The sequence below is a fragment of the Vigna umbellata genome, chromosome 1, assembly GCF_029865625.1.
Source record: "Vigna umbellata cultivar VRB3 chromosome 1, Vumbellata_1.0, whole genome shotgun sequence".
Taxonomy (NCBI): Eukaryota; Viridiplantae; Streptophyta; class Magnoliopsida; order Fabales; family Fabaceae; genus Vigna; species Vigna umbellata.
This window is the reverse complement of record NC_142165.1, coordinates 22,258,277-22,273,016: the sequence shown is the minus strand read 5'-3', so window position 1 is coordinate 22,273,016 and position 14,740 is coordinate 22,258,277. Positions and strand designations below refer to the sequence as shown.

Genomic DNA, 14,740 nt, shown 5'->3' with positions numbered 1-14,740 from the left:
ATATATTTATGTGAATAATTTATTTATTAATTATACAAATTATGTAAATAAATATAAATAACTTAATCAATTTTCTTGTTCTAAATTAATGTATTGGATATTAATTTGTGACTTAATTAAAGTTTAAATATTTGGTAAATTTGGATATTTTCGATTGATTCCTATTATTTCTTTTTGAAATATTAAAATGTTTTATACTTTTTATTTTGTCCCATCCTTTATTATCTCCATCAATTTTGTAGTTAAGGTAACTTTTATTATTAAATAAGGATGAACCAAAACAAAACAAAAGCTTTTCACTTACATAGAAGTTAAACAATTAAAATTTAATTAAAAAGTATAAATTTTTTGAATAATTAAAAAATAAAAAAATTAATAGAAAAAAGAAATTTAATAAATATTCAATTAAAAACACGTAAAATGATCATGGATTTACAATTTAATAAAGCCTCAATTTATTTATTTATTCAATAATTTATTTTTATTTTTTAAAATGTCCATTGCTTTGAGAAAAAAAAGAGAGGAACATGATCAATTATCCAAAAACCAAATTTTAAGAGGTTTTCTGCCATGAACCATCTTACTGTGTAGTGTAAAGTGTGACATCTCTGTAAAATAATTGGAAAACTGAAATAAAATTCCCACCCCTGCTTTGTGCTTCTCCTGCAATGCGACGCACTCCTCCCTCGCTCCATTTCCTCTCCGCCACTGACACCGCTACCGCCACTGTCGCAAATACAGCAGCAGCCAACGCCGCCTCGATGTCTTCACGCCCATCCGTACTCTATCTCTTCACACACATTCTTATCACTGTAACAACACATTCATGCACTCAACATCTTAATTCTCACTCTGTATATTTTCGCAGCATCGAGGGCGCAGTAGGGGCTTCTCTAGCCGACCGTACTCCGGCGATGCGCACTTAAGGTCTGTCCGCGACGCCAATTTAGGCCTCCGGCGAGGTGAGAGTGGAAGCTTCGCGAACCAAACGGTGCATAATCAGAACCCCCCGTATAATCCGAGGCCTCATCCGCCGCCGCTTCACCATGAGCGGCCTCAGTTCCGTAATCGACCGTATTCCCCGCCCTTTCCGCCACATTTTCCGCAGTACCGGCAACATCCTCCACCTGAGCACCGGCCGACGTTTCGTCCGCAGACGCATCTCCGGCAGCGGCCCCCTGATTATCGGGACTGGGAGCCTTCCCTGACGCCGCCTCCTCCTCATTGTGGTAACCTCACTCTTGTGCTGCGCGATTGTGACTTAGATTTCTACTTTAGGGTTTAAGAAGAACCGAAAAGTCAATTTTTGGTATGATACCGAATGATAATATTTTTATCACTGGCGTTTCTGCATTGCGTTGTTTAAGGTGTCAGATTGTGAAAACGTTATATTGAGTGTTAGCTAGGAGTTATCGTTGAATAAAGCAATCACTAGCTTTTGGTTTTGATTTTTGAGTACTGATTTTATTTATTCGAGAAATCAAAAGCCATCAAAGAACAATATTTAGACAAATAGTTTGATAAATGGCTTGCTTTGCATGCAAGTTTGACAAGTTTGATTCAAAGAGGAGGGCTTTTTGTTGGCAAGAAGAATTGTTATGTTGAGAATATCAATTTTTTTGCTTAAGGTGAGCGTGACATAAGAACTGATTGTCCATGCTGGAAAATGCTAACATTTGATAATTTGGATTGGCAACTGAGAGGAAGATACTCATTTCACCTCTTGTTACTCATAATTGATTGCTTTATCTGTCATCAGACTAATCTAGCTTATCCTATTTTTTTTACCTTTGGTCAGAGCGGTTTAAAGTTCTTTCCTATAATATATTGGCTGACTACCTTGCTTTGGACCACCGGAACAAACTTTATTTTCACATACCTCCATACATCTTGGACTGGCAGTGGAGAAAGAGAAGCATACTTTTTGAGTTGGGGCTGTGGTCAGCTGATATCTTGTGTTTACAGGTTTGTGCTTATGTTACATATTATGTTTTATATTTTGGCTTGTGGGATAATCATGATATAAAACACGGATTTTGTACTTGGCAATCACATTTTAAGATAAGACATATGACAAGAGCAATTTTTCACTTCCGATTGTTAAAAACCGGACTTGGACTTTAGTTTCGTTTAACATCTGAGCTTGTAAGAGTTGTACCGTTGGAATTTTAAATTTTTTCTTTTACCACTTTCACAGTGGTGTAATATTAATTTTTTAACTGTGTTGTGCGTGTTTGGGCTATCACTTGGAAAAACTGACTGTGTATAGAACTATTCCCTTTTTATTTTTTATTATAACATCCAGGAGGTTGATAGATTTCATGAGTTGGCTGAGGAGTTGCAGCCTAAGGGATACAGTGGCATCTGGAAGGTGGGTTGGAACTTAGAAGTGCAATTTGCCTTAAGGTTACATGACATGAGCTCTCCTATTCTGAACTTTTCTGTTCAATGCTGCTCGTGCATTTTTTGATATGCATTGGTTTGTTTCAGGCTGTTTCTAGGTTGAACTTATATAGAAGATTATTTTAATGACTGTGTTTTTGTTTTTATTCAATGATCTGAATATCAGACATTAGATGATTTGTTTATCATTAAAAAAATGAAAACATATATACGTACTTCCCATCTTGCACTATGGATCTTTGTCATCTTGTATAGTACAAATATTGTGATTAACATTGACTAATTAAGGAGATAAATAAGATCTTAATCCTTCAAATTTAAGTAATTTTTTCTAGTCCTTCAAATTATTTTTTTTAGTTCTTGAATTTAAGAAAATGCTCATTTTGGTCCTTGGCCACTTAAGTTATATTCGTTGTTGATATGACTAACAACATCCGCTTCAACAGGGATACATGTTACTAAAATTATGATACAGAAATACATTTTTTAATTTTTTTTTGGCTAGAATATTTTTTTAGTATCTAAAATTTGGATTAAATTTTAATTTCCCAAAAAAAGTGATATTTTTAGTCCCTCAAATGCTAAATTGAAACTTTACGTCCCTCAAATTTAAAAATGATTTTGTAGTTATCCAAATTTATAAATATTTGTTAGTTCCAAAATTTAAAATTCGGCTTTTAAGTCATCTAATTTGGAAATAATTCATTTTTATTTTCAATGACGATGTTATTAAAAATGTTTTGGCATAACTAACACATTTTAATTTGAGAAAGACGATTTTACCGTGTTTGGAATATCTTATTTCTCTTTCTCATTCTTTCCATCTTTTATCACAATGATGTAGTCGTTTCCTATCTTCTATCATCTTGCTACATTGTCACATCACAATGACGTAGTCCCTTCTTATTCTACCTCCTAGTTACATTGTCACATCACAATGATGTAGTCCAATCTTCTACCATCTTGTTACATTGTCACTAGTGAAGTTTGACTTAAGTTTTTATTTTGAGATTAACGTGTAGTGGTTGCAATTAAAATGTGTGAATACACTTTTCCTTTTCTTCACTAGATTTTGGGGGTTTAGATTTGTTGGAAAACTTATTGTTAGTCTCTTAAACCTATTCCTACAATAAAAAAGTACAGTGGGTAAAATTTTTTTTTCAATGTTCTACCCCTTAATTTTATATGTAGAGGAGCTCAATGAAACAAAAGTTTCACATTCAAATTAGAATTAGAGATATTAATTCATTTTTTGAATTTGAGGGACTAAAAAAACAATTTTAAATTTTGAGGGGCTAAAAGAGTTTTTTTAAATTTCGGGGCTAAAAGAAAATTCAACCTAAATTCAAGGGATCAAAAATGTATTTTAGAAAGTTTTAAAAGTGAATTTTCACTTCATTATTTTAGATACATTTGTCATTGTTGATGTGGATGTCCTTAGCCACATCGAGTGTAACACCATTAGTGCCGATGGACCAAGAATAACATTTTCTGAAAGTCAAGGACTAAAAAGTAATTTTTAATTTGGTGGACTAGATAAGTGATCCAAATTTGTGGGACTAAACATATTTAAACCAAAAAGTTACTATGCTTTTACTTGAGGATATTTCTACATTTGTGCTTCATCATCTAGTTGATTGATTGGCTACTCTTCCGGTTCCCTCCAATATAAGCAAGTTGTAATTTGGTTATGTGCAGTGACCCCATCTTCAGATAACTTTTTAGCAGTGTTTTTCTTTTTATATGTCTGTCCTCGTTCTAATTGATTATTTCAATTAAATTTTGAAAGAAAAATAAATAGTTCTGCTGCATTATAAAGTCTAATAGCATTCTTTCTTCTTATAGATGCGTACAGGTAATCCAGTTGATGGCTGTGCAATATTTTGGAAAAAATCAAGGTTCTGTGCAACTTTACTTTCCTCTGGATGCTACTTGCTGATTATCTTAGTGGAATTTTGTTTCCTTCAATAATAACTAACTATTCACTGTGTTCATGCATTTGTAGTTTTGTTAAGGTTGTTTTTGGCCATGCAAAATTGTGTTTCTTTTGCAATTGATTTACGTCCACGTGTTTTTTATCCTTGTTTATTTGGCTTATACAATTTATAGCTTAGAATGATCATATAAAAGTGTAGTATTCTACAATAAAATGATGGGTAAAAGTATGATGTATAAGCCAGAGTCCTGTCTTATAAAGATGTAATATCTTTAAGTTGTATATTGACGAGAAACTATTATACTTCCATTGTGCTGAGAGCAAATGTGTTTTTTTTTCAGGCCTTTTCTTTGTATGTATTTTCTTTATGTGATCTGTTGATAATTGATTCATCTGTATCATTTTGTGATTATTCTTTTATGTTATCTATTACATTATTACTTTTCCCACATTTTTTTAGGGTGGAGGGCCTGATTTGTCCGGATGCTTCCATAACATTTGTTTGGATTTTTTTTATTTGCATGAAATAATCTCATTACCATGATTTTTCACAGGTTCAATTTGTTATATGAAGAATGCATTGAGTTTAATAAGCTGGGACTCAGGGACAATGTCGCTCAGCTATGTGTACTGGAGGTACATAATGCTCTCATACTGTCATCTGCTTCGTTCAATTTCTGTTGAGATAAACTGAGATGTTCAATTATCTTACCCTTCATCCCTTAATTGACGTCCTTGGATTTCCTTCCAATATTTTCATCCTTCAGATCATTTATCGAAATGGATCTTTCCCATCCAGGTAATTGCTCTCATTCTTTTGGCTAATTGGATTTGTGTATATCCTCGTTTAGAAAAATGCAAGAGTACCTATGCTTCATATGGATGCTTATCAAATCTGGGCAGTGGAGTGGTCAACCCAAAAATAATATAGTGGGATAGTTGCTGTACTGAAAGGCATATTCTATAGATACAGGACAGAGAATTATGTGCATGTAAATACTAAAAAACAAATAATTATCCTGAATTAATATATTTCCAAAGTTAGTATCAATAGTCACATTCTAACTAAGTAACAAATAATTACCACGGAAAGGAAAATAGAGGAATTTTTAAAAAAAAAAACAGGGAGTTGTGAATTCAGGAACCCAAAACAGTGAAGAGAAAAAACAAAAATTTAGTTGATACATGCTTGGAAAGAGACTCGTTGGGGTGTAGGGACAGGAACATAGACCTGTGGTTGTCAGAAATGGCCAGGCTCAGCCACAATATTGGCAAGCTGTGGGTTTTAAACCCTATAATGTTTCTATTGCTAAAGGTGGAAGGAAAAACCAAAGAAATATTTGAAAAATCTTGGAGAACACAGAAATGGGGGCAAACATGAAACTTGATTCAGTAGGATGGCTGCAGCATTTGAGTTGTTGCAATATTGGCTCTGATCATATCTGTTCCCCCAAAACAGAGAGCACTGGGCATCCTATAGAAGCCTCAAGCCACTCTGCTCTGATCTTTTATAGTTTCCTGTAAGTTCGAACGGCTGGTTACTGCAACCATTTAGAGTAGCTGTGCATAGTAGGAAGAAATACTGCCTTCTGATTGTTTAAACAGGGAAAAACACAATCTCTACTCTAACCCCTTAAGAAAAATATGTCTCATCCACCATCTCACCTGTCTCACAAATAGAGAAGACACAATTTTACAAAAGATTGAGAAGGTTACTGTTACATTCAGCAAATTATTTTACTTTTTAACAATGAAGTTGAAAAATTAAAATGAAACAATGGAATATAGTTTTAATTAAGTTCAATATGACAGTCGTCTTGCTTAAATAAGACATTGTGTTATGAATCAGGTTCACGTGAGTATTTTATTCTGTTTCCATATTAGAATGGTTGACAAGGTTGTGGGATTATTTGAGTTGGCCTTTGATTGCGTTAGGAATGTAGGATACTTGCAGATTTTCTTGAAATAAGTGAGGTGTTTCATTGCTTTAAGTGTTTTCTTTTCATGGGATATTTTTGCGTTCTCAGCATAATATTACATAACATATACGTCAATCTCTGTAGCTTGACAGGCTCTAGTAAAGTTGTGGTTTGTAACATTCATGTGCTTTACAATCCTAACAGGGGAGAAATTAAGCTTGGCCAGGTTTGCACTGCCTGCTTGACATGACATTTTTCCATTTTTATATGAAGTCATTTATGCATCTCTGATACTGTAAATTCTTCTTGTAATTGGCTTCCCCTTTATATTTAATTCAAGCAGGTTCGCGTGCTACTTGATAAGGCTAAAGCTGTTTCTAAACTCTGGAATGATGCACCTATAGTTATCTGTGGGGATTTTAATTGTACACCCAAGGTTATTTTTTCTATTATGGTTTATCATTTTCCTTTTAGTAAAATGTTTTCACGGCCTTTTGACATTAACCATTTTAATCTTGTCTCAGAGTCCGTTATACAACTTTATATCGGAACAGAAGGTATATACTCTTTAGTTCTCTCCCTATGAGTGACATTTGATGTAAAAAATGACATCTTTATATTATTGCAGTTAGATCTATCCGGAATAGATAGGAATAAGGTATCAGGACAAGCTTCTGCAATTCCTGCATCAAAGCCCTATTATGGTCCTAATTCTGGGTAGACATTTTCATACGAGACATTTATATGGTGATATTTATTGTGTTTCTTGCTTTATACAAAAAATACCTATTAGATGTCTTGAAATTTTGCAGTGAAATATCTGCTACTGGTTCAGTTCATGCTATATCCACTGAAGGTGTCAAGGAAGTTACTGAACAAAATAATTATCGATTGGACACGACAGACCTGGACACTTTGGATAATCAGTATACTCACTCAGATTTGGATATGTCTGTTAAGTCTTGTGCACATGTTGAGTGTGGAAAGGAAAATGATTCATATCCTGGAAAAGATACTCAGGAAACTACTGTTGACCATTTGAAGATCTTTCGCGAAGTTGGTAGCATAGAAGAACAAGATGCTGCATATAGTAATGGTGGGCTCCATAATGTTCCTGTAAATGGTGATGTTCATGACATTACACCTGTGACCTCTTCAGCTCCTGAAGCTGTTAACAGTGAAAAAGCTGGGTTGGGAAGCAATGAACATATACCAGATGCTGTCCCAACTTCAAATGAAGAATTAAGCAAAAAATCCAACTTACATGTCCCTGAAGAGAATAAACTGGTGGAGTTTGACTCTTCCCCAACTTCTCTTCAGGAATGTCATCAATCTTTCACAAGGGTGATTATTGATATTGAGTCAAAAGATCTTGACAATGCAGTAATTTCTCCAACCAAACGATCCAGCCAAACTTCAGCTTCCAATACATTGGAAGTCCATAGTACAGAGTCTGGTGATAGCCCATCTCATGAGGAAATTGCTGATGACCAAAATAAAAGCTCATCAACTGCATATCTAGGTGATAAATCACATCAAAACTTTCCACTTGATGAAAAAGAGAAAACAATTTTTGATGAGATAGATAAAACCATTGGTGAAAATATTGGTGATGACAGCAGTTTTGTATCTTCCTTACATAATGCTGAAGGAGTTGCTCTTGACATCAGTTCATCAATGAAATCAGATCTTGATAAGTCCTATCAGTACACGAAATTAAATTCTGCTTCCAATTTGTTGCCTGTAGAAGGCAATGAAGGGGAGGATAAGTTGTCTCCTCGTCAGATTTCTAAATCTATTTGGGAAGGGGAGGCTACTTATAATCCTGCATTGTGGACCCCTAAGGAGATAGAAACTGCAACAGGAAATGAAGATTGCACCTTCTTGGAGCACCCTTTACAGCTTAGGAGCACATACGCCGAGGCAATGGTATATCTAAACAGTTTTACCTGCGCATTTCTTTGAACATTTTATTTGACAAACTAGCACATCTTACATTTTATTCCACAATACCTGTAAACTTGTATAATTGCAGGATTGTTCAGGGACCAGAGACCCCTACGGAGAACCCCTTGTGACCAGTTATCATAGGCGCTTCTCAGGAACTGTTGATTACATTTGGTAGGTGCTATAAGCTGTTCAAGTTTACCTGTCACTGATTTTCTGTGCCATGCTTCTAATTTTATTTTGAACTACAAAGTGCCATGCTTCTTGTAAAAGCATGACTTTTTTTTCATTGACATTTCTGATTTATTACTTTGAATTTTAGTATGCATCCAACTTTTTGCTGTAAACTTTTGTTTAACTAAATGAAAGGAGTTAATAGGAATGTTTTTTTTCCTTTGATCTGTCACTCAGGCGATCTGAAGGTCTTCAAACAACTAGAGTTCTTGCTCCGATGGCTAAACATGCCATGGAATGGACTCCAGGATTCCCAACCAAGGTAAGAAAACCTAGTTTTGTCTGAAATACTGCATGATCTTTATTTTCATCATGTCCTCAATGACCTTCATCACTGTCAGCCATTGAAGGAACCTCCAAATCATTCATAGGTGCAGCAACACCACCTCTAGCATCTTCATCTCTCCAAATTCAACTAAGATGTCTTCATCTGAAGCATCAAAATTGTATTTGCTTCATTCTATTCCGTATCATCAATGTCATAGTCATTTGTTTTCGTAATATCCCTGTTGTTCAATCTTGAATTAGCCCACAAGCACCGCATCAATCATGGTCTTTTGCTGTAAACGATTCTTCTTGGTGTGGACCTAAATAATTGTAAAATTAATGAACACATCATACTAGCCTACTAGGTGGTACAGGTAAATAACTATAAAATCAATCTCATAAATTTAAATTCTTACTGGAAGAAAAGAGTGAAGAAAAAAAAAGAAAAAAAAAGAAAGAAGAAGAAAAATAAAACAAAAGACAAAAAACAGGAGAGAAGAAACATAAAATAAAATAAGAGAAGAATGAGCGGTGGTTGTTAGTGTATATATTGTAGTCAACTATAGTCAACTTGTATAAATAGTCAGACTTGTACAACTGTAGGTTTCTTTCATTGTATATGTTATTTTTTCATCGTACAACTGTCACCATGAAGCAATCCATGCCTATAAATATCTCTTGTACGTAACATTCAAGTGGGAAATCAGATAATAAAAAATATTCTGTCGTTTAGTTTTTCCCTCTCTTTTACCTGTTAATTTTCTAAGATGGTATCTAAATCTTGTTCTTCAAATTCTTATTATTCTGACTCTTCTTGCTGTATTCTTTGGATGGAAACTGTTTTAGCTAGATGTTAGCAATGCCTTTCTAAATGACTTTCTTGAATAAACAATTTATATGACTCAACCACCTGATTTTGAAGTGAGTGATAAGACTCTTGTTTGTAAATTGAATAAAGCTCTCTAGGCTAAAACAAGCACCTTGTCAGTGGTTTCGCAGCTTGCAAACTATTCTTCACCAGATTGGATTTTCCAGTAAAACTTGTGATTCCACTCGATTCGCTTACATAAAACATTTGCAGGTTGTTTATTTTTGGTTTGTGTGGATGATATTATAATAGCAGGTAGCTCTGCTGAGCTGCTTTAAGACATTATGTCCAAAGTTAATGCTATTTTCTCTTTGAAACAACTGGGACAACTTGAAACTTTCTTGGTCTTGAAGTTAAATACTTACCTGACAAGTCTGTTCTAATAACTCAAACCAAGCACATCCGAGATTTGCTTCATAAGATGCATGACATAAGCTCATTCTATTTCAAATTATCTAAACATGGAGCTGATTTGTTCTCTGACACTACATTATATCGTTTAATTGTGGGTGCTCTTCAGTATGCCACTCTTACTAGACCAGAGATTAGTTATGGAGTGAACAAAGTGTGTCAATTCATGACTAAACCTCTTGAGTCTAACTGGACCATTATTTCATGGTTTGCATTTTCAACCTGCATCACTTAACTGCTCTTTAAGCTTAAAAGCCTATTGTGATGCTGACTGGAGATCAGATATAAGATGATCAAAGATTAGATTGGTTTTTTCAACCTGTTGCTTTAAATAAATCTTGTCTCTTCATAAATAAACCCCATGGTTTGTCAGAGCGGTGCAGCGGAATGGTTAGCATATACAACAAACCAAGAAGGGGGTGAATTGGTTTCTTATCGCAAATGATACCTTTAATAATTTGCTTGTATAAATTCAATTCTTTAATACCAAATTAAACAAATTAAAGAGTAAGGAAGAGAGAAAATTGCATAGGTGATTTTTATACTGGTTTGGATCATACAAATCCTACGTCCAATTGTTAATCTCAACCGAGAATTAACGCTTCACTATCACAAACAAACAAACTGTTACAATCACAAATAAAATAAAGCAGTTTAAGGTTAAAACACCTCTTTTGTTACCTCAAGAGATGAAACTCACTTTCTCTGAAACCCACAAGGGATGAACACCTCCTCCGAATGCTTCACGAAGAATAAACACCTCATTTAAATCTTCACAAAAGATGAATACCTCCTTTGAATCTTCACAAAGGATGACAGGCTTTCAACTCAGCAACAACAACAACACTCAATCACACCTTTTGTGAAAGTTCTCGCTCTATGCCAACAACAAGTTCTCAAAGCCACAACACAAGGGTTACACAAACCGTAGAATACACTTATCAAAGCACACAACTAAACAAATATGATGTTCAAAATAAACGTATTTCGTATTTTAGAATGAGAGTCTCAATCCAATTTATAGAGATCTCACTCAAGGATACCTCCAAAGATCTGTTGTCAGCTATTTAATGTGTGATAATCGATTATCCACTTATGGTAATCGATTATGCATTTAATGAATGTACAATGGTAAAAAATTCTCATAATTGCTCGTGATAATCGGTTATGGCAAGTCATAATCGATTACTCGTTTATCATTAGTATAAAATGAGGTTTTCTGATTCAAAACGTTTTTTAACGCAACCTAAGGCAAACAATACAAAGAATCAAAGATAAACCACATCCTATACATAAATCTACTAAATTACAAAAGCTTTAATATAAAACAAGTCTTCATGAAGATCTTCTTGCAACAAGAACACTTGAGACTTGACTTTGAGACATTATCAAAACTTCTTCTTTCAGCTTTATGCTAACATGGTTGATTTCTCATCTGAATCCACCATACAAAACACCTTAATTAGGGGAAGAACACCCCTCCTGCAATTCAAAATATTTTTCCAAAATCCCTTGTTTAATATCAAATTTTGTACAAGTCCTTCATCTCTAGTCTTTACAAATTTACTGGATTGCCACTCCTTGGATGTGAATATCCTAATAAGTGATCCTTTATTTTCATTCGAGCATCCCAGTCATAAGAAGTGGAAATGGTGGTCTTATCAAATCTGTCCCTTTAGTAAATATGTGCAACAAGGAAACAAGATTAGTTCTTGATAGATGTAGCTTGTGATTTTCTTACCGTTCACTAACTTTTCATGATGGAGTGGTATTTCTTCTCAAAATCTTCCTACATCAAATTATTACAGTGAGATGGACAAGGTGTCCTATATAACTTTTGTCTCTTTTGCATTAACAAGTCTCTAGCTGCCTTGTAATTTGCTGCATTATCAATTGCAATTTGGATGACATTCTCTTCCCTGGTATCCTCAACATCATTCATCATCCTGAAATTTTTTTCACCTGTCTTCTATATCTCAGAAGCATCAATAGACTTCTAGAAGACAGTCCCCTTTGGACTATTTACCAGAAAATTAAGTGTGGTCCTTCTGCTATCAGTCCATCCATTTGTCATTATTGTGCACCCATCTTTCTACAAAACAGCTATGTTCTTCAAAGATTAGATTGGTCTTAACCCGTTGCTTCAAATGTTTTTCCTAATATCATGGTATGAACGTAGCTTAAATCTGACATGATATTTGGCAACCAACTCAAGCATCCTCTTGTGAACTCTTCACTATTTGCAACATTAAATGGAATAACATTGTTGTAGAAAAATAGAGCAATTACTTGACATGCATCCTTCCTTTTAACTTTTCTTGAAAATTGCATTAGATTATAGGAGTTTGATTGTCCCTTTTCTTGAAAATACTTGATGAGTCCTTACTCACAATATTTGCATTTCATATTTCTTGCTTTCCCATCAATTGAAACTTCAATCGATCAATCCCACCTATTAATTCTTTTTCACAATATTTACATTTCACATTTCTTGCTTTCCCATTAATTGAAACACAATGAGTGTAGGCAGGAACAATCTTGGTTCCAATTCCATTTCTTCTTCTAGGAGCGTCACTTGAACCACCTGATGCCATTATTTCCTTCAAATTCTAAATAAAACTAAACACGCCAGCAAAAATAGAAGCAAGTAGAACACCAAAGAAGGATAACAAAATTAAAGTGAGCCCTAATGACTGCGAAGGCAACACCAGCAATGCTGGTCCTGACTCATGAGTGTTGCAATGTTGACATTGGTGAAGCTCAGCATGAGTGCTCTGATTGTTCTTGATGATGGCAGTGATGACGTTAAACAAAAAGCTCAACAACAGCTATGAGCTCAATGTCAAGAGGTGTGTATGCTCTTGCTGTCATAAGTGTTGGGCCTTTCTGTTTAGGTCGACTCATTTTTTAGCCAACAATGGGATGTCAAACCTATAAGCCTTACAAGGTCGGAAGGATAGACACGGCCCATGATCCGTTCATTGCGATCTCGCTGCTATCTGTTCCTCCTGCAATCCAGTGTCTACCTCAGCTTGTGGTGTTCTTCGTACTTGTAGGGCCGTGTGAGTTTACTCACGATTTTGACAACATTACCCACATGTCAAATAAGAGCTTTTTGTTCATAAGGTTGTAACCTAGGAGGTGGATTCTTTCAGTAATGGGAGTTCGATGTACAGTGGGTGGTATCATATTAGTCCTCAAAATAAGAAAGTTTTGAAAAAACCCTAAAGTTGCAGTCTGCCATTCACTCTGTTCCAAAATTTAGAAAGTAGTTAAGTCATCATATTAACGTATGTTTAAGGCCCAACCTCCCAATTTTCAGCAAGTTATAACTTCAGAAACTTATATGACATCCCAGGAATTTATTTTGAATTTTCTTACTTCCAGCGCCAATGCGACATGCTTTGAACTTTTAAAGACCACATGGTGTTTTAATTTAGGTTTCCATGATATAGCCGTATGTGTTGACAACTGAACTAGATTCCTTTCATGTATAATTTCCCTTGTCACTTCCCTTGATTTTGCAAACTGTTACTTGAAATGCGTAGTTTGTTATTTATTTTAAGCTTTTCTTTGCCTCTCAATCGTACAGAAATGGGGTAGTGATCATATTGCATTGGTGACCGAGCTGGCTTTCATGAAAGATGGTACCGACATCTCCACCAAGGTTTAAATAGCAGTTCATTCAATAACCAGTGGACTTATAGGATCGTGTTATGTATCGACCTTACGAGGCTCTTTAAATTCAAATCAGTGGTGGATTATCTACAATTTTCTGACACTCACTCGTGAGGATCCAAATCCCCTGCCCTAATTTGTCCCCTCTTGTAACCTGTAGGATACATAAAGGTTCTTCTGCAATTGTTTATTTGTAAATTATGAATTCATATCGATCCCAAGTCATTCCTGTACATTTAATAAATACATTTAGCGCATGATATTCAGATGTCTTTTGTTTTTGAGCTGTTAATTAACTGCTTAAGATGGATTGAATCTGGTATTTTCTCAAATTTGGAGTTGTCTTGTCCAGGATAATGCTACCCATGGAATTGTTGAATGCTATTCTACAGTTTCCTCCACTATTGGGATATCCTGAGAAAAGATTGAGGCTTTGATTTATGATTCCTATAATTAGGGAAGAATTTAGACTGTGTCTTACAATTTTAGCAAATAAACTTGAACAATTTTCATGAAAGTGTAGGCTTCAAGTCACTAAAACATGAATAACTATTTATTGTAATGTACTAAAATCATACATTAATTAATTTTTAAATTGAGTGTATTAAGAAGCTATATTTTTAGATTTTATCGAAATATAAGTTTGTTTTATTTAGTAGTGTTATTACAAAATAAGTTTTTATGAACGTCATATTATCCTACAAAAATGTTTATATTTTATGAAAAATTTAATTTTTTTCCGTATAAATTGATTAAATTTGTCATTAAGGAATTTAACATGCCCAATATATTTACCTTGAAATAAATTATACGTAATATTCATCGTATAAGATTTGTGATGGAGTTGCTCATTATTTTTCCCAATATTTTAAAAAAGTTGAAGCAAGATGTTTTTTTTCCAATTAGCCTAACAGTTTAATCCGGAATAACTTATTTTCATCCATACAATTGCAGTAAGAGCTGTGTTGGGTTAATGGCTTCACCTTCACATCTTGTATTATCAACCAACTCCAACACCTATGGTTGCCTCCTCTCTTCCATGTGCAGTCATTTAAAAGGCGTTGGATATGTTTAAGT

At 34.5% G+C, this 14,740-nt stretch overlaps 1 protein-coding gene across 3 annotated transcripts; it reads left to right on the top strand.

Annotated features, from left to right (window-relative positions):
* The first annotated feature begins 600 nt into the window (after positions 1-600).
* On the top strand, positions 601-13,925 carry LOC124830933 (DNAse I-like superfamily protein). Of its 3 annotated transcripts, XM_088100503.1 has the most exons (16): positions 601-779; positions 869-1,229; positions 1,799-1,965; positions 2,306-2,371; positions 4,249-4,301; positions 4,894-4,975; positions 5,107-5,138; positions 6,403-6,484; positions 6,602-6,694; positions 6,783-6,815; positions 6,887-6,975; positions 7,071-7,780; positions 8,006-8,187; positions 8,294-8,379; positions 8,617-8,701; positions 12,512-13,552. In XM_088100503.1, the coding sequence occupies exons 1-16, from the start codon at positions 669-671 to the stop codon at positions 12,596-12,598; spliced, it is 2,319 nt and encodes a 772-aa protein (XP_087956629.1). In that variant the 5' UTR covers positions 601-668; the 3' UTR covers positions 12,599-13,552. The 3 variants fall into 3 exon arrangements, with proteins under 3 accessions (XP_087956629.1, XP_087956621.1, XP_087956626.1); XM_088100495.1 differs by having other exon boundaries at positions 603-779; positions 7,071-8,187; positions 12,512-13,549; XM_088100500.1 differs by lacking the exon at positions 12,512-13,552 and adding an exon at positions 13,578-13,925 and having other exon boundaries at positions 605-779; positions 7,071-8,187.
* Positions 13,926-14,740: the final 815 nt, after the last annotated feature.

Excerpts from the sequence above, each read along its gene's own strand:
- LOC124830933 (XM_088100495.1), top strand. The coding sequence starts at position 669 with ATGCGACGCACTCCTCCCTCGCTCCATTTCCTCTCCGCCACTGACACC. Across the intron at positions 2,372-4,248 it reads GATACAGTGGCATCTGGAAG|ATGCGTACAGGTAATCCAGT; the intron begins GTGGGTTGGAAC and ends TTCTTCTTATAG. Across the intron at positions 8,380-8,616 it reads GGAACTGTTGATTACATTTG|GCGATCTGAAGGTCTTCAAA; the intron begins GTAGGTGCTATA and ends TCTGTCACTCAG.